We start from the raw sequence: 20624 nt of genomic DNA on the forward strand, positions 1-20624 counted from the left end.
ATGAAGGCTGTTATACCATGATGCCTTGGATGTGTCCCAAATGGCACCCTATTCCCTATATAGTCCACATCTTTTGATCAGAGCCCTATGGCCTTGGTCAAAACTAGTGCACTACATGGGGATTAGGGTGCCATTTGGAACGCACACCATGTTTCATTTTCCTTCACTTCTTGGAGGAGCCTTTTGGCCATGCCAGTTGAGCAGTTTGTCATGGCATCGAGAAGAAGCAGGTTAAAAAGAGGTCCACATATGGAGTACAAGCTATCGCCTTGCCTGAGCACAGCAGTGACGCAAGACCATCTCCTTGAACGTGTAAGAGAGTGTGTGTGTTTGTTAATATCTGTGAGTGTAAAGGAGTGTGTGCATAATATTGAGAGTAGTTCCATAGATGTAGTTGTATACAGTATGTTTATACAAGGTCATATTAACATTAAAATAATATAATCTTCATATCTTTTCCCCAATGAGATTACAGTTGAAGTCAGAAGTTTACATACAGTGCTGTGAAAAAGTATTTGCCCCCTTTCTGATTTCTTATTTTTTGTCACACTTAAATGTTTCAGATCAAACAAATTTAAATATTACACTAAGATAACCCAAGTAAACAGAAAATGCAGTTTTTAAGTGATGATTTTATTTATTAAGGGAAAAAAGCTATCCGAACCTTCATGGCCCTATGTGAAAAGGTAATTGCTCCCTAAACCTAATAACTGGTTGTGCCACCCTCAGCAGCAACGACTGCAATCAAGCATTTGCGATAACTGGCAATGAGTTTTTCACATCGCTGTGGAGGAATTTTGGCCCACTCTTCTTTGCAGAATTTTTTTAATTCAGCCACATTGGAGGGTTTTCAAGCATGAACCGCCTTTTTAAGGTCACACCACAGCATCTCAATCGGATTCAAGTCTGGACTTTGACTAGGCCACTCCAAAACCTTAATTTTGTGTTTTTAAGCCATTCAGAGGTGGACTTGCTGGTGTGTTTTGGATCATTGTCCTGCTGCAGAACCCAAGTTCGCTTCAGCTTGAGGTCACGAATGGATGGCCGGACATTCTCCTTCAGGATTTTTTGGTAGAGAGCAGAATTCATGGTTCCATCAATCACAGCAAGTCATCCAGGTCCTGATCAGCAAAGCAGCCCCAGACCATCACACTACCACCACCATATTTGACTGTTGGTATGATGTTCTTTTTCTGAAATGCTGTGTTACTTTTACTCCAGATGTAACCTTCCAAAAAGTTAAACTTTTGTCTCGTCAGTATTTTCCCAAAAGTCTTGGGGATCATCAAGATGTTTTTTGCCAAAAGTGAGATGAGCCTTTATGTTATTTTTGATCAGCAATGGTTTTTGCCTTGGAACTCTGCCATGGATGCCATTTTTGCCCAGTCTCTTTCTTATGGTTGAGTCATGCACACTGACCTTAACTGAGGCAAGTGAGGCCTGCAGTTCTTTAGATGTTGTTATGGGTTCTTTTGTGACCTCTTGGATGAGTCGTCGCTGCGCTCTTGGGGTAATTTTGGTAGGCCGGCCACTCCTGGGAAGGTTCACCACTGTTCCAAATTTTCTCCATTTGTGGATAATGGCTCTCACTGCGGTTCGCTGGAGTCCCAAAGCTTTAGAAAAGGCTTTGTAACCCTTTCCAGACTGATAGATGTCAATTATTTTGTTTCTCGTCTGTTCCTGAATTTCTTTGGATCGCGGCATGATGTCTTGCTTATTGAGATCTTTTGGCCTACTTCACTTTGTCAGACAGGTTCTATTTAAGTGATTTCTTGATTCAACAGGTCTGGCAGTAATCAGGCCTGGATGTGGCTAGTGAAATTGAACTCAGCTTTCCAAAATTTTTTATTAATTACTTTGTCACATAGGGCCATGAAGGTTCGGATAGTTTTTTTCCCTTAATAAATAAAATGAGCACTTAACTGCATTTTGCGTTTACCTGGGTTATCTTTGTGTTATATTAAAATTTGTTTGATGATCTGAAACATTTAAGTGTGACAAATGTGCAAAAAAATAATAGCACTGTACACTTAGGTTGGAGTCAACAAAACTCATTTTTTCAACCACTCCACACATTTCTTGTTAACAAACTATAGTTTTGGCAAGTCGGTTAGGACATCTACTTTGTGCATGACACAAGTCATTTTTCCAACAATTGTTTACAGACAGATTATATCACTTACGTCACTTGTATCACAAATCAAGTGGGTCAGAAGTTTACATACACTAAGTTGACTGTGCCTTTAAGCAGCTTGGAAAATTCCAGAAAATTATGTCATGACTTTAGAAGCTTCTGATAGGCTAATTGACATCATTTGTGGATGTATTTCAAGGCCTACTTTCAAACTAAGCGCCTCTTTGCTTGACATCATGGGAAAATCAAAAGAAATCAGCAAAGACCTCAGAAAAAACATTGTAGACCTCCACAAGTCTGGTTCATCCAGACTTGAGGGTTGGAGCAATTTCCAAATGCCTGAAGGTACCACGTTCATCTGTACAAACAATAGTACGCAAGTATAAACTCCATGGATCACGCAGCTGTCATACCGCTCAGGAAGGAGACGCGTTCTGTCTCCTAGAGATTAACATACTTTGGTGCGAAAAGTGCAAACCAATCCCAGAACAGCAGCAAAGAACCTTGTGAAGATGCTGTAGGAAACAAGTACAACAGTATCTATATCCACAGTAAAACGAGTCCTATATCGACTCAGAAAGGAAGACGCCACTGCTCCAAATCCGCCATAAAAAAAACAGACTACGGTTTGCAACTGCACATGGGGACAAAGATCGTACTTTTTGGAGAAATGCCCTCTGGTCTGATGAAACAAAAATAGAACTGTTTGGCCATAATGACCATCATTATTTTTGGAGGAAAAAGGGGAGGCTTGCTAGCCGAAGAACACCATCCCAACCGTGAAGCACGGGGTTGTTGGGGTGCTTTGCTGCAGGAGGGACTGGTGCACTTCACAAAATAGATGTCATCATGAGGGAGGAAACTTATGTGGATATATTGAAGCAACATCTCAAGACATCATGCAGGAAGTTAAAGCTTGGTTGCAAATGGGTCTTCCAAATGAACAATGACCCCAAGCATACTTCCAAAGTTGTGGCAAAATGGCTTAAGGACAACAAAGTAAAGGTATTGGAGTGGCCATCACAAAGCCCTGACCTCAATCCCATAGAAAATTTGTTGGCAGAAATGAAAAGGCGTGTGCGAGCAAGGCGGCCTACAAACCTGACTCAGTTACACCAGCTCTGTCAGGAGGAATGGGCCAAAATTCACCCAACTTATTGTGGGAAGCTTGTGGAAGGCTACCCGAAACGTTTGACCCAAGTTAAATAATTTAAAATCAATGCTACCAAATACAAATTGAGTGTATGTAAACTTGTGACCCACTGGGGATGTGATGAAAGAAATAAAAGCTGAAATAAATAATTCTCTCTACTATTATTCTGACATTTTATGTCCTTAAAATAAAGTGGTGATCCTAACTGACCTAAGACAGGGAATTTTTGCTAGGATTAAATGTCAGGAATTGTCAAAAACTGAGTTTAAATGTATGTAAACTTCTGACTTCAACTGTATATACAGAGATGGGTTGAGAGGAAAGAGAGACAGAGTTGAACTGAGTGGAGGTGTGAAGGCGAAGAGATATATCTAGGATGCTTTCTATCAGCATGTAAATACTCACTCTGTGAAACCCCTCTCCTCGTTTAAGAAAAGTACTCCCAGCCTCTCTTTCTCTTATCATTTCATGTCTTCCCTCCCTTGATTGTGGCTTTCGCTTTATCAGCTCTCGGAGCTTAAGATTGCACACAATAGAGTGTTTGAGAGAAACTGTGTAAGATTGTTTGTGTATATGGGATAGAGCAAGTGTGTAGACAGCAGAAATGTGTTGAGTGCATAGACTAAAAAATATGGACGAAGCCATCAATGACGTCACCCCATAGTTTCCTATGAGAATGCTTAGTGGCGCATTTGATGAAGAGGAAGTGTCATTTCAGCGTGTCGCAATCTTGCTACATGGAAGAGTTTTTGGAAACATTGCTTGGGCAGTTTGAGCTACTCCAGGAAGTGATGTTGCAGGCTAGCTCTGTGCTGCCCCCTTTAATGGAGTTTTCAAGTTAAAGGCCGATCGAGGTACTGCAGGCTGACATTAGCAACTAAATGATCCCATAACTTTGTCTGTGTGTGATTTAAAGTAGTCGGTTCAAGGACATACATCTGGTGAAATATAATAAATTATTGGTACCAATATTTGTGCATATAACAAAAATGTATATACCCACACAAATATTGACCACGAAGATCGGCACTTCCACAGTCACTTTAATTAGGGATCCTGTTATCTGGAAACAATGACTGCAGTATCGCGTCGGTTTTCAACTTGAAATCCTCAATGCCAGGGGCAGTCGTTCTCCCCGGTTGAGTGTATCTATCTGTTTCACTCTGACAAGTACGTTTGTTTTTAGGTGTATACAGTACATTCGGAAAGTATTCAGACCCATTGACTTTTCCACATTTTGTTACGTTACAGCCTTATTCTAAAAGGGATTACATTGATTTATTTCTCCTCAATCTACACACAATACCCCATAATGACATAGCGAAAACAGGTTTCTATACATTTTTGAAATGTATTACAAATAAAAAACAAAAATACCTCATTTACATAAGTATTCAGACCCTTTGCTATGAGACTCAAAACTGAGCTCAGGTGCATCCTGTTTCCATTGATCATCCTTGATGTGTCTAAACTTGATTGGAGTCCACCTGTGGTAAATTAAATTGATTAGACATGATTTGGAAAGTCACACCTGTCTATATAAGGTCCCACATTTGACAGTGCATGTCTGTACAGACCGAGACATGTTTATGTCGGGACACAGATCTGGGGAAGGGTACCAAAACATTTCTGCAGCATTGAAGGTCCCCAAGAACACAGTGGCCTCCATCATTCTTAAATGGAAGAAGTTTGGAACCACCAAGACTCTTCCTAGAGCTGGCCACCCGGCAAACGGAGCAATCGGGGAGAAGGGCCTTGGTCAGGGAGGTGATCAAGAACCCAGGGTCAAGGGGTCACTCTAATAGAGCTCCAGAGTTCCTCTGTGGAGATGGGAGAACCGTCCAGAAGAACAACCATCTCTGCAGCACTACACCAATCAGGCCTTTATGGTAGAGTGGCCATACGGAAGCCACTACTCAGTAAAAAGCACATGACAGCCTGCTTGGAGTTTGCCAAAAGGCACCTAAAGGACTCTCAGACCATGAGAAACAAGATTTTCTGGTCTGATGAAACCAAGATTGAACTCTTTGGCTTGAATGCCAAGCGTCACGTCTGGAGGAAACCTGGCACCATCCCTATGGTGAAGCATGGTGGTGGCAGCATCATGCTGTGGGAATGTTTTTCAGCGGCATGAGAGAAACTCCCCCCTATACAGGTGTGCCAAGCTTGTAGCATCATACCCAAGAAGGCTCAAGGCTGTAATAACTGCCAAAGGTGCTTCAACAAAGTACTGAGTAAAGAGTCTGAATACTTATGTAAATGTGATATTTCCGTTTTTTATAAATGTGCAGAAATGTCTAAAAACCTGTTTTTGCATTATGGGGTATTGTGTGTAAATTATTGAAGGAAAAAAACGATTTAATCAATTTTAGAATAAGGCTGTACCATAACAAAATGTGGAAAAAGTCAAGGGTTCTGAATACTTTCCAAATGCACTCTATGTACGTATATGTGTGTATGAAAACCACTATGTACTACACAATACATCTCTCACACGTGTGTCTGCATCCTCTGCGTGTGTCTCTGATTGTAGTCCGTACCAGGAGGAGAGGAGTAGGAGAAGCGGGTGGAGGTCCCATACCTCCCAAGCAGAGTTTCTGGACCAGGACCTAGTCCTTGGACTGGCCCTGGTCCCACCCCTTGTCCAGTCGGGTACATCTCATAGGCTGGTACTACTTCCGGGGGCGGGGCAAAGCCCATCCGATAGGTGGGATACTTGGCGGGGTAGCCGTAGTTGTCATAGGTGAGCTGAGTGTTGCTGTCCAATAGGCCACAGTCTCCGGGGAATTCGCTGGTCTGTGAAGTGGGATGAGCGGGATGGGTGATGTTGGGCGGGGCTTGGCTCTGCCCAGCCCTAGTGAAGGTGTTGAACTGGGCGTAGTTAGTATGAGACATCCTGGACAGAGGTCGGGGGTCGTAGCACCCTGCCCGTGACCCCGGATTCCCCGGGACCCCTCCTGCCACCACCGCCCCACCGGGGCCTCCTGCTGGTCCACTGGAGGTAGTTCCTGTAGCTCCCCCCGGAGGGTTGGAGTTCCGGAACTCTCCCTGGTACAGCATAGAGCGGGACGACGGCCTGGCATCGTCGTGGGTGGTCGCGCGGACATTGTAGTAGCCGTTCGTTGGATCCTAAGAATAGAGATGATGAGGAAATAGTGAGATTTTTACATGGGTTTGAGCATTATTTGGGGTGAGCTAGTCATGTTTGATATGCTGTGTGTAAGTTGTGCATTGTACTGTGCTAAGGATAGAGGTGAGGCGATAGTGAGCTTTTTACAAGCTTACATGAGTGTTTCAATTTGAGATGTGAGCATATTTGAGGTGAGGTAGTCAATGTGATAATTTGTGTGAAATGTTATGTGTAAGTTGTGTATCGTGATTTCCTAAGGATAGTGAGCTTTTTACATGTGTTTAAATTTGAGGTGTCAGCATATTTGAGGTGTAAGGTAGTCATTGTGATATTTTGTGTGATGTGTTTATGTGTGTTGTGTTGTATACAGTCACCCATCTACACACAATACCCCATAATGACAAAGTGAAAACTTGTTTTTAGAAATGTTTGCAAATTTATTGAAAATGAAATACAGAAATATCTCATTTTCAATACATGTTAGAATCACATTTGGCGGCGATTACAGCTGTGAGTCTTTCTAGGTAAGTCTCTAAGAGCTTTGCACACCTGGATTGTACAATATTTGCACATTATCATAAAAAAAAATACTCAAGCTCTGGCAAGTTCATTGTGGATCATTGCTAGACATTTTCTAGTCTTGCCATAGATTTTCAATCCGATTTAAGTCAAAACTGTAACTCGGCCACTCAGAAATATTCATTGTCGTCTTGGTAAGCAACTTCAGTGTATATTTGGCCTTGTGTTTTAGGTTATTGTCCTGCTGAAAGGTGAATTTGTCTCCCAGTGTCTGTTGGAAAGCAGACTGAACCAGGTTTTCCTTTAGGATTTTTCCTGTGCTTAGCTCTATTCCATTTATATTTATCCTAAAAAACTCCCTAGTCCTTGCCGATGACAAGCATACACATAAAATGATGCAGCCAACACCATGCTTGAAAATATGAAGAGTGGTACTCAGTGATGTGTTGGATTTGCCCCAAACATAACATTTTGTATTCAGGACATTAAGTTAATTTCTTTGCCACATTTCTAGCAGTTTTACTTTCAAACAGGATGCATGTTTTGCAGCATTTTTATTCTGTACAGGCTTCCTTTTCACACTGTCAATTAGGTAAGTATTGTGGAGTAATTACAATGTTGTTGCTCCATCCTCAGTTTTCTCCTATCACAGCCATTAAACTCTGTAACTGTTTTAAAGTCACAATTGGCCTCATGGTGAAATCCCCGAGCGGTGTCCTTCCACTCTGGCAACTCTGTTAGGAAGGAAGCCTGTATATTTGTAGTGACTGGGTGCATTGATACCACAATCCAAAGTGTAATTAATAACTTCACCTTGCTCAAAAGGATATTCAATGTCTGATAAATTTTTTTTACCCGTCTACCAATAGGTGCCCTTCTTTGCAAGACATTGTAAAACCACCCTGGTCTGATTGAATCTGTGTTTGAATTTTGCTGCTCAATTAAGGGACCTTACAGATAATTGAATGTGTGGGGAGATGAGGTAGTCATTCAAATATCATGTTGAACACTATTATTGTACACAGAGTGAGACCATGCAACTTATTATGTGACTTGTTGAGCACATTTTTCTTATTTAGGCTTGCCATAACAAAGGGTTTGAATCATACTTATTGACTCAAGATATTTCAGCTTTCCATTTTTTATTAATTTGTTAACCTTTCTAAAAAAATTATTCCACTTCGACATTATGGGGTATTGTGTGTAGGTCAGTGACAATTTTAAATTCAGGCTGTAACACAACAAAATGTAGAAAACCTCAAAGGGTGTGAATACTTTCTGAAGGCACTGTATGAGATGTTTGTTGTTTTGAGGTAGGTTGTATGAAGTGAGTAGCAGAGAGAGAGTTGCTCACCTTCAGTTCGTACTCCTCGCGGGTATCGAGCTCACTGCGCAGGTCCTGCTTCAGATCCACATCGTCTTTGAATGGCTGAGTGGAGGGAGAGAGGGAGACAGAGGGCAGAAACTAAACCATCAAACAACAAAACACACACAGGGAGAGAGAGAAAGGAGGGAAGGAAGAGGAAAACAGAATATCAGGTTTTTCATATGATGAAAACAAAATAAATGTTATTTGATAAATGTTTGTTGACTACAGTTCAGAATGTTATAGCCAGGGCTATGCAGCACATAAGGGGGAATTCAGTCAGTGGTTTGTTCTTAAACAACAATTAAATGCTTCAGCACCTTATAGCTTCTATAACACTTTCTGTCTTAAAGCTGCAATAGGTAACTTTATGGGCGACCCAACCAAATTCACATAGAAATGTGAGTTATAGATCTGTCATTATCATTGAAAGCAACAATAAGAAGCCGTAGATCAGTTCTATATGTGCTATTTCTATGCTTCCCGTTCTTAAGTTTCGTTTTTGCGTCTTTAAATTTCGGTTTTGTAATTTCAACCAGCTGAAATATAATATTTTTGGTTATGGAAAACATATTTCACAGCGGTTAGATGGCACAATGATTCTTTACACTATACTTGCTTGTTTTGTCACAGGGAATAGTGTGCTATTTGGGACACACCCTCAGCCTGTGAGAAGACCCTCTATCCATGTCCCCCTTATCCTTAATTTTATTGTTTTACAATAAAGTCTAAATGCACTTGAAATAAACTGCAACAGTGAAGAAAGGTTCAGGACTGCACTTTGATTTCCTTCAAGATAGTATAGCTGGCATGTTTTGTTTTTGAGGAGACGCGCTCCTTTGTGAAAACAATTGTCCTTTAAATAAAGTTTGATTTGTTTTATAGAGGTGGGTGTTGTGGGGTACTCACGGAGTACATGGTCTTGACCATGCGTGTTGCCGTGGAAATGCTCTCAGACTCCTCCTCCAGACTGTGTGTCTCCTTGTTGACCGTCTCCACCTTGATGTCTGGCTTCCCCAGAGTGACCCCACGCCGACCTGGAACCCAAACAAGACAGAGGCTGCTGTCAAACACACATGCACACACAAACAACAAAACACACCTATGCAATGACAGACATCTGGGCTGTATGAAAAGGCACCCTGAACAAAAATAGTACACTATATAGGGAATCAGGTGATTTTTGGGACACGTCCTATATGAATGACAGACACAGACATGCACACACAGAGAGATGTTGCATGCAGAGAGCGTGGTAGCTGGTTGGTACAGTACTCACTGCCTTTTCGTTGGCGGTAGAGGAAGAAGGCCAGAGCCAACAGAAAGATCAGGAGCAGGATGGAGGATCCAACAGTTCCACCAGCTATAATCCCCACTGGAACTATCTCTGTACACAGAGACAAGAGAGACAGAGACACATGGTCATACCAACATATAATGCTAATATATGCCATTTAGCAGACACTTCTATCCAAAGTGACTTACTTTTTAAGGTGTGGATGTGGAGTGGAATTCCCTCCTCTTTATGTATTTTATTTAGATATTGATAGATACATACATGAATTAGAGGGGGAGATTAGTGTGGGAAACAGAGAGGAAAGGGGCAAGTGGTGGACCCAGGGATCGCCTCTTCGAGGGAGGTCGGATGGACTACTGCTAGACCAGATTCTGGCATGAATCCAGCCAGCTTTAAGGTGTACCTTTCTCCTCCAGGGTGATGATCATAGTCCCCGGTCCGAAGGCGTTCCAGGCGGTGCAGTTGTACGGAGAGTGGAAGTCAGACTGCATGACGTTGTTGATGGTGAGGGTGGAGAGGACAGCCCCTCCCTGGGAGTGAGGTTTACTCTGCTCCACCGTGTACCTCTCCAGCAGAGTCCCCTTCTCCTTCTCCCACACGTTCTCCTTCCACGCCCACACCTGTAAGGAGTCAAACACACATGCACGCACACACAACAATAAAAACTGTGAGTCAATGGAGAATAGAAAATCTGTCTATACAGCCATACTGTATATTCAAACACAGCATATAAGTACTCATATAATCATACATACACCCCACACCCACACACACACACAATACATTGGGTTCCGTGTCTTTAACACAAACACACCCAAGGACACACGCATGCATGCAGACACACACACACCTGGTCGAGGCAGGTGTACACAAGCAATAAAGAGTCGAACAGATTTTTCTACCGTAAATCTGCTGAAGTAGTGTAACGGCTGTCATCGCAAGAAAACCAAGATGCAGCGGAGGTTGTGGATTCATTATAAATATTTAATAAAATGAACCACTATAAACAAAACATCAAACAGCAACGAAAGCAAACAGTCCTGTCTGGTCAAAAACGAACGAGACAGAAAACCATCCCCCACAAAACCCAAAGGAAAAACCTGCTCCTTATGTGTGACTCCCAATCAACAACAACGAACTTCAGCTGTGCCTGACTGGGAGTCACACACGGCCCAAAACAAAGAAATACAAAAACCTAGAAAAAGAACATAGAACGCCCACCCAATGTAACACCCTGGCCTAACCAAAATAAAGAACAAAAAACCCCTCTCTATGGCCAGGGCGTTACAGTACCCAACCCCCCCCCCCCCCCCCCAAGGTGCGGACTCCGGCCGCAAAACCTGACACTGAAGGGGAGGGTCCGGGTGGGCCTTCTGACGGCGGCGGCTCAGGTGCGGGACGTGGCCTCTGCCCCACCCTTGGCGTCGCCCTCTTAGGTGGCGCACCTGGCCGCGCCGAAGGTCTGGTGGGCGACCCTGACTTCGCCCGGCTGGCGGACGGCGATGGCTGCGCCCGGCTGGCGGACGACCCTGGCTGCGCCCGGCTGGCGGGCGGCGATGGCAGATCCGGACAGGCGGGCCACTCTGGCAGCTCCTGACAAGCGGGCCACTCTGGCAGCTCCTGACAAGCGGGCCACTCTGGCAGCTCCTGACAAGCGGGCCACTCTGGCAGCTCCTGACAAGCGGGCCACTCTGGCAGCTTAGTCCTGGGAGGAGGCACAGGACGGACCAGGATGGGGAGACCCACTGGAGGCCTGGTCCGAGGAGGAGGCACAGGATAAACCGGGCTGTGGGGGAGCACTGGAGTTCTGGTACGGACGCTCGACATGCTTACTCCAGGCTGAATGCCCACTTTGGCCCGGCACGGGCGGAGAGCAGGCATTGGGCGAACTGGACCCTCCCAGCGCCCTGGAGACCCAGTGCGCAACGCCGGCGCAGGATAACCTGGACCGAGGAGGCGCACTGGAGACCAGACACGCTGAGCAGGCACAACCCGTCCTGGCTCGATGCCTGCTCTCGCATGGCACTTGCGGGGGGCTGGCATGTAGCGCTCCGGGCTATCAACGCGTACTGGGGACACCGTGCGCTTTACCGCATAACACGGTGCCTGACCAGTACTACGCTGCCTCCTGTAAGCACGGGGAGTTGGCTCAGGTCTACCGCCTGACTCCGCCAATCTCCCCGTGTGCCCCCGCCCAAAAAAGATTGGGGGGCTGCCTCCCGTGTCCATTGCGCTCCCTCTCTTCGTACCAGCGCCTCTCAGCTATCGCCGCCTCGATCTCCCACTGCGGGCGGCGATACTCCCCAGCCTGAGCCCATGGTCCACCTTCATCCAGTAATTCTTCCCATCTCCAGGAATCCTGAACGTTCCTCTCCATTCTTTCCAACGTCCATGAGTCCCGATAGCTCTTCTCCTGGTTCTTCTCCTTCCTCCGCTGCTTGGTCCGTTTTTTGGTGGGGGATTCTGTAACGCCTGTCGTTAGAATTAGACCAAGGTGCAGCGGAGGATGTGTATTCATTATTAAAGAGTTTAATGAACATAAACACTCTATACAAAACACGAAAAGAAACGACAGCAAACAGTCCTGTCTGGTCCCAAAATGAACACCACAGAAAACAATCCCCCACCAAACCCAAAGGAAAAACCTGCTCCTTATGTGTGACTCCCAATCAACAACAACAAACTTCAGCTGTGCCTGACTGGGAGTCACACACGGCCCAAAACAAAAAAATACAAAAAACCTAGAAAAAGAACATAGAACGCCCACCCAATGTAACACCCTGGCCTAACCAAAATAAAGAACAAAAAACCCCTCTCTATGGCCAGGGCGTTACAAGTAGTTAAACTATTAAATATGGAGCATAAATACATCAAATATGATGTGCTAATGTACCTTTTAACACCCCAAAAAGAAAAAGGTGAAGCGACTAGAGGAGGCAGAAAAAGAAATAAAAGATTTGAACTTATCCCTTCCCCTTCCCTTCCTCCCATTCACCAGCCCCCAGTCTCCTTTCTCACACGCACAGAGCGCCATATTTCATAGGTCCTCTTTCTCTGCATTAAGTTAAAACTATAATGTCGTATCACACTATATGCTCCAAGCACCCACTAGCTGTCACAAATGGCTCACTATTCCCTTTATAGTGCACTACTTTTGACAGAGCTCTGATCAAAAGTAGTGCACTATAAAGGGAATATGGTGCCATTTGGGATGCAAGCCACTAAAAGGCAGGAGTGGAGACTTTTTTAATAAAGCACAGATTTCTGTCATGTCTCTGCTGGTGTAGTGGATAATCGATACTGAAAGGTACAGAATTTTACTCTCCCCTTCACTCTCACATCATCCCCCTCTTACACCCCATGTTGTCAGTACAGCTCTTATTCATTCATTCACTCGCTCTTTTCACAAAGCCTTACAATTAATAAGAAATTATACCATTTACAAAGCATTTATAAGCATTTATAAATGCATATACATGAAAGTTATTATGAAGTTTTACAGATATTTCATAGGATATCTCACAGAGTTCACTTCACTCACAATCTTATCGGGTGGAGGGGTGCTAGCGATATAGCACTTGACCTCTCCTTTCTCCCCTCTCACTGCGTACTGCACTGGTTCACTGGAGATGATGGGAGGGCCTGGGTGAGACAGACAGATACAGCTATTTAGACTCCACTCACGACAAAACAAGTGATAATGAGGGGAAATTTGTGGTAAACAAGGGGAACCTGATCCTATATCAGCACTCCTATTCTGAGATACTTTATGAATATGGGCCCAGAAGTACTAACAGCAGAATCAAAAGGGTAGTAATGTTAAAAGTAACACTGTATATATGTGTGTGTCTGTATCTGTGTGTGGGTACACTATACACGGCTGTACTGTAACTGACCATTAACTATAAGATTGACCTCAGTCTCTCTCACTCCGATCCTGGGGACGATAGCCTTACACACATACTGGCCCGCGTCTGCCTGGCTCACGGACTTCAGGATCAGCTCCTCCTTGTTACTAAGGACCTGAAAAGGACACACACAGGCACGCACACACGTACGGGAGGGAGATTAGATGGAACCAAGTTGTAAAGGGAGGGAGGAAGGGAGATATTTAATTAATAAAACATGTTGATTTTCTCAGCAGCAGGCGCCAATATATTATTTTATTACAGTAGTTATAAAGCATTAATAAAATATTTAGGTCATAGGTTAGGAGGTCAACATTAGTTGGGTTAGGGGGGGTTAGATTTAGGTTTGGGGAGAGTAAGAAGTTCAGGTGGGACAAGGTTCAATGAAGTGCTGCTTTTATGGGTTTAGGGTACTTAATTGGGCCGGTGGGCAATATTAACTTTAAATTGGATGATTACGAGGACCTAAATATAAAGAGACCAGCATCCAAAATGAGTTACATCTGGCACCTCTTTCCGTCCAAGTCAAGCACTGGTAGAATGGATATGGAGGTCCCGATATGGGGTTTCAGGATCCTGGATAGCAGCAGTGCTGGGGTCAATTCCATTTTAGATCAGTCAATTGTGGAAGTAAAGTGAAATTCCAATTCCCAATTGTTTCTCATAGACAAGCATTGCGAAAAATGTGAATTCGAATTTCTTACTGAATTGAATTAATTTAAATGGAATTGACCCCAACCCAGGATTTATAGCAGAGGATAGCTTCTCAGTTCTCACCATGTTAGATCCCTTCTTGGTCCAGGTGAGTGTGAGTGGAGGGTTCCCGGCCCACTTGCAATTGAGTTTGGCGTCAAAGTCAATGTCCACTGTAATCGGCGTGAGCGCCCCCTTCAGGATAGGACCATCTGACAGACAGACAGACATATACAGTAGTTAAACAGGTATATAGAATATAATTTGTTCTTAACTGACTTGCCTATAAATACAAAATATAGACAGACATATACAGTACCAGTCAAAAGTTTGGACACACCCACTCATTCAAGGGTTTTTCTTTATTTTTACTATTTTCTACATTGCAGAATAATAGTGAAGACATCAACACTATGAAATAACACATATAGTAACCAAAAAAGTGTTAAACAAATCCAAATATATTTTATATTTGAGATTCTTCAAAGTAGCCACCCTTTGCCTTTATGACTGCTTTGCACACTCTTGGCAATCTCTCAACCAGCTTCATGAGGTACAGTAGTCACCTGGAATGCATTTCAATTAAAAGGTGTGACTTGTTAAAAGTTTATTTGTGACATTTCTTTCCTTCTTAAAGCGTTTGAGCGAATCAGCTGTGTTGTGACAAGGTAGGGGTGGTATACAGAAGATAGCCTTATTTGGTAAAAGACCAAGTCCATACTATGGCAAGAACAGCTCAAATAAGTAAAGAGAAATAACAGTCCATCATGACTTTAAGAGATGAAGGTCAGTCAATACGGAACAATTCAAGAACTTTGAAAGTTTCTTCAAGTGCAGTCGCAAAAACCGTCAAGCGCTTTGATGAAACTGGCTCTCATGAGGACTGCCACAGGAAAGGAAGACCCAGACTTACCTCTGCTGCAGACCGCCCTATGGGACTCCCAATCACAGCCAGATGTTATGCAGCCTGGATTCAAACCAGGTACTGCAGTGACACCTCTTGCACTGTGTCTTAGACCACAGCACCACTCGGGACTCAGGGATGAGTTGGACCATGGAGGCTGAGATAAAATGTTGCTGTTTTAAAGCTAATTCACTGCAATTCTACAAATGGGAGGGGGGGGGGGGGGGGGGGGGGGTCACGTGCCCTGCGTGCCCTGGGATGGACGGACGGACAGACAGACAGATACAGTAGATAAAAAAGCAGATAAACAGACAACAGACTAATGTGCGCTCTCAGTCTTCTGTCTGTTTATCTGCTGTCTTAAGTGTATGGAGGTATGGAACTGTAAATGACAAGTCTAGGTGATGTGGTTGTTGGTCTTGATATGTAAATGTATGAGCTGTGGAAATGAATTTCCTCTTCAGAGGACAATAACATCTATCTAATAGTCAGACTCACAGTGTACATCGACCACGATGCTGAGGTTGGTGTGTCCCACAGCGTTGAACACAGAGCAGGAGACCGGCTCGGTGTGAAAGGAGTGGTCTACTGGGGTCACAAACACACTCTCCCTCGCCCCCTCCAGGAGAACACCACCCTTCGCCCACCTGAGAGAGACACAGGTGTCACATAGCCACACTGATCTTCACTACAGTACATGTTCACATAGCACAAATACACACAAACAGATACACTTTCACAGGTTCTATTCACTAGACACCAAATGGAAGAAAACAGACTGAAACGGGGAGGGACTACCTGAACTTGTCCAATATGAAATGCTTGTTTTTGGTTTTCTGTTGCAAAATGTTTTACTACATTTTGCTGATCGGGAGAGTGGGGTAAGCTAAGCCAAAGGGTTAGTTGAGCCACCCATTGTTTCTAGGAAACCATACACAGCATTTATAATTTAACCAAATATTTAGGTCATAATTTCATGGAGTTCCAAAAAATATTTAGGTCATAATTTCATGGAGGTCCAAAAAACAGATTTTTACAGTCAAATTAATTGACTGTGTTATAGGTTTCATGAGGCTACTATCTAAACCAACGTAGATCGTTTTAATATTGTTTTGTACATCAGTTGGGGTCTCCATAAGCTAAAGTATGAGGTCCTAAACCTAGCATTAAAGTGTATCCTTGTAGCTGTGTTGGCTAATATAGTCAAAATGTTTGCATTTGGGTAAGTTGAGCCAATGGCCATGGAGTAAGTTGAGCCAATGGGAACCATACGCCATACAAATGAGGATGGAATTTTGTCAGTTTTATGCATAATATGCGTAACATGTATAGTATTTTTGCAATGTTTCATGCATATGAACTCAAGATAGTGCATTTGTATTGTTACGGAGCAGAAATCATCATGCCCTGTGTATGCCAAACGTAAAACCAGCAGGGGTCTAGGGGTCTGACGTTCTTGAGAGAGCAGCCAAGGAAGTGAGAGAAGGGAAGAAGTCCATTTGAACAGCAACAATGGATGAAATAAATTGACTGAATGAAACTGTCACGTCCTGACCAGTAAAGAGGTTATTCGTTATTGTAGTTTGGTCAGGACGTGGCAGGGGGTGTTTGTTTAATGTGTTTCGGGTTTTGTTGGGTATGTTCTATGTTAGTCTATTTCTATGTCTGTGTCTAGTTTATCTATTTCTATGCTTTGTTTATTGGTTTGACCTTCAATTGGAGGCAGCTGTTTCTTGTTGCCTCTAATTGAAGGTCCTATTTAGTAGGGGTGTTTTTTTCATGGTTTTTTTGTGGGTAGTTGTTCCTTGTGAGTTGTGTTCCTTACAGGACTGTTTCTCGTCGTAGTTTTTTTTGTATAAGTGTTTTGTTTCGTTTTCTTCTCATTAAATAAAAGAAGACGAGCATTCACATTCCCGCTTCGCCTTGGTCCCATCTTTACGATGTACGTGACAGAAACTGAAGAGTTACAATGACAAAAAAGAAAACAAACATGTACCTGTGTAAAGATGACATGGAGTCTGGGCTTGCTAAACATATCAAGAATCTTGTTTTATGGACTTAGAAGCCTCAACTAAAGAGAATTTGCCTACAAATTGGCACATCGAAACAACATCCCTGTCCCAAACAACTGGTCGCGAAATGGAAGAGTAAGTGATATTGTCACGATCGTCATAGGAACATTCGGACCAAAGCGCAGCGTGATATCGGTTCGACATATTTTATTGATAAGTGAACCGCACAAAAACAATAACGCATACACGACACGTGACGCTACTGCAGTGCTCACAGGCACTTACACATTAACAAGATCGCACAAAACACAGTGGGGAAATGGCTGCTTAAATATGATCCCCAATCAGAGACAACGATAAACAGCTGCCTCTGATTGGGAACCATACCAGGCCAACATAGAAATAAATAACCTAGACTAGAACACCCCCCCAGTCACACCCCGACCTAACCAAAATAGAGAATAAACAGGCTCTCTATGGTCAGGGCGTGACAGATATTGAACAAAGAGATCTATATCTGAATGTAGGCATATATATTATTTACGATATACATTACAATAGGATAGGAGTAAAAACAAACAAAAGATAACTATTGTAAAATAGAATGTGTCTGTAAAATGTATATAGTATGTATAAGCTGGCAGTAGAAGCCTAAGTGTTGTTTTTCATTAGTTTACTCCAATTAGGGGAGTGGTGGTAGGGTTAGTGGAAAATAATAAAGCAAAACATATTTTTAAAAGATGTCTATATATACAGTAGCAGTCAAGTTTGGACACACCTACTCATTCAATGGTTTTTCTTTATTTTTTACTATTTTCTACAATGTAGAATATTAGTGAAGACATCAAAACTATGAAATAACACATATGGAATCATGTAGTAACCAAAATATGTTAAACAATTCTAAATACATTTTATATTTTAGCGTTTTCAAAGTAGCCACCCTTTGCCTTGATGACAGCTTGGAGGATTGGACATGATGCAGACAATTACATTGATGGAAGCTACAATCTATCTGCAATATTAAAGCTGATCTAACCCTCCATTCCATGTCACAGGACATCACCCACTTACCCCGGCTCAACTTAGCTTGTCCCTTTGCTCAACTTACCCCTTACCGAATGGCGGAACTAGAGTGTTATACATGGGGTGGCCAAGGCTACTTCAGGGGGTCCATAGACCATGACAGAAAATGTGTATGTAACCCTAACGTGGCATCTAAGTCTGCTAAATGACTTAAATGAAATGTAATGTAAATGTAATCTAAGGAGCATGAATGAATCCTATGATTGCTGATTAGAGGTAGAAGTGATAATTCACTTAACCCAGAGTTCTTCAATGTGGCAGATAGTGTGGTCCAAAAGGGTTACTTCACTAGAATTCTTTAACATACTATGAATAGTCAGTGTCTCTACCTCGGAACTTAATTATACACACACACACACACCCACACACACACACACACGCACACGCACACGCACACGCACACGCACACGCACACGCACACACACACACACACACACACATACGAGAGACTTGGGTCACTCTGTTTTCATGAATATAATCTGGATCTATAAGTGTTGAACATCCAAAATATTTTCAGAAAATAAAGCTCAAGTACCAAGGAGATAAGATATCATTCGTGTGTTACATAAATTGCATAGTTTATTTACAACAACAAAAAACACACTGCAATTTGACATACCAGGTATCAAGCAGAAATGGAATTGAGTGCCCATCAAAATTACAAACGTACAGTATCATATTTATGCTCATATATATTATGTTAACTAATAGCAAAGGACAGTTTTGGAATATATCATTTTAGAATGTCAGTGTACTAGCTAGTACACAGCGCATGTTTTAATCATGACCAGAGGGACCGCCTAAGTGCCAAATTATCCTAGGTAGATTTAAAAGAGCATAATTCATAGTTCTGGTGAGAACTGGCTAAATGTTTCACAAACTCATCCATGTCGAGGGAGCGTGCCCTCCTTGACTCAACACTGAGAATTCCGAGGTGACTTAACCTGTCATCAACCATTGTTGTCCTAAGGTGGGTTTTAATCAGTTTTAAAGCTGAGAAGCTTCTCTCATAAGAAGCACTGCTGACTGCTGTAACAACTGAAATCTTCCAAAGTCAAAATAGCTCATGGAAGACCTCTTTATAAGGTTCTAGAAACACAACAAAGTCAAGGAGAGTAGACGGTCTGTCCCTTCCACTTTTCTCTCTCCTATAGTCGCTTGGTTTGATGGACCTCAAATCTGACTCAAAGGTCTGAGCAAAGGCAAACAGAGGCTCCTCAAGAAGGTTGTACTCTTTGCATTGAGAGACTGGACCCATTGCATTATCTCGCAATTCTTATTTGAAAAACGCCTCTGCAGCTCAGCTGTGAGACTGTCAAGCACCTGATAAAAGATAGCTCTTTGGAAGCTCTCACCATCACTTTGGTCACAATTTTTCTGTCCGACAGTGCTCATCATCAATGAGTCGTGAAATCTTAAGCTTGTTTTAGGCTGTCTTTTACACACTGTTTGTACACTTATTTTGCAGTGCTCTGCAATCTCTTTAACCTATTTCCATAGTAACCCTCACTTCTGTAGTCCTTTAATGTGTCTGTAAGGGCACCTACTAGATCCACAGCCCTTGCTAGGTCAAGAGAACTTGATTGGAGCATGTCAGAAAGACATTTGGCATCACCAAGCACTTTACAAAAGGTAACTGAAAGCCCTATGAAATATAAATCTGAGAAAGAAGGCCCCTTGCCTCGACTGATCTATCACTACTATTTTCAAGTGTGATATCCTGTAGCACTCTCAGAACTGCTGGAAGCCTGTCCCTCAGATTACGGCATTCCATGTATCTGCATGCCCACCTTACATCCGTAAGTCTCTGTAGTTCCCTGGGCTGCTGCTGTGGATACAGCTCTTTCTGAACTGCAAGCCACTTGAGATGAACGTTTGAGCCAGATACAAAGTAATAAAGCTTCTGCAGGAGAGAAAAAAGTGAACTGCCTGTTTGGCGGGCAGTCCGGACTGGCGGGCAGCTCTACCAGCTCTGGACTGGTGGGCAGCTCTGGTGGCTCCGGACTGGAGGCCTGGTCCGAGGAGGAGTCACAGGATAAACCGGGCTGTGGGGGAGCACTGGAGTTCTGGTACAGACGCTCTTTACCCACACTCCAGGCTGAATGCCCACTTTGGCCCGGCACGGGCGGAGAGCAGGCATTGGGAGAACTGGACCCTCCCAGCGCTCTGGAGACACAGTGCGCAACGCCGGCGCAGGATAACCTGGACCGAGGAGGCGCACTGGAGACCAGACGCGCTGAGCTGGCACCATCCGCCCTGGCTCGATGCCTGCACTTGCATGGCACTTGCGGGGGGCTGGTATGTAGCGCACCGGGCTTTGAACGTGCACTGGGGACACCGTGCGCTCCACAGCATAACACGGTGTCTTACCAGTACCACGCTGCTTCCAGTATGCACGGGGAGTTGGCTCAGGTCTACCGCC

General features: G+C 43.4%; 1 protein-coding gene across 2 annotated transcripts in view; it reads right to left on the reverse strand.

The window, feature by feature from the left end:
- Window positions 1-389: 389 nt before the first annotated feature.
- LOC106600495 (kin of IRRE-like protein 1) overlaps window positions 390-20624 on the reverse strand; it is a 137568-nt gene continuing 117333 nt past the window's right edge. Inside the window, exons 7-15 of one of the 2 annotated variants that reach the window (XM_014191886.3) lie at window positions 15603-15751; window positions 14285-14412; window positions 13496-13622; window positions 13141-13241; window positions 10003-10219; window positions 9582-9689; window positions 9212-9339; window positions 8291-8365; window positions 390-6416 (exon numbers count right to left, since the gene is read on the reverse strand). In XM_014191886.3, coding sequence (XP_014047361.1) covers window positions 5778-6416; window positions 8291-8365; window positions 9212-9339; window positions 9582-9689; window positions 10003-10219; window positions 13141-13241; window positions 13496-13622; window positions 14285-14412; window positions 15603-15751 — 1672 coding nt within the window. In that variant the 3' untranslated portion in view covers window positions 390-5777. Of the gene's footprint in view, window positions 6417-8290; window positions 8402-9211; window positions 9340-9581; window positions 9690-10002; window positions 10220-13140; window positions 13242-13495; window positions 13623-14284; window positions 14413-15602; window positions 15752-20624 lie in introns of both variants that reach the window. The other variant, XM_014191884.3, reaches the window with a different exon arrangement.

The sequence above is a fragment of the Salmo salar genome, chromosome 03 (assembly GCF_965601325.2).
Source record: "Salmo salar chromosome 03, fSalSal1, whole genome shotgun sequence".
Lineage (NCBI taxonomy): Eukaryota > Metazoa > Chordata > Actinopteri > Salmoniformes > Salmonidae > Salmo > Salmo salar.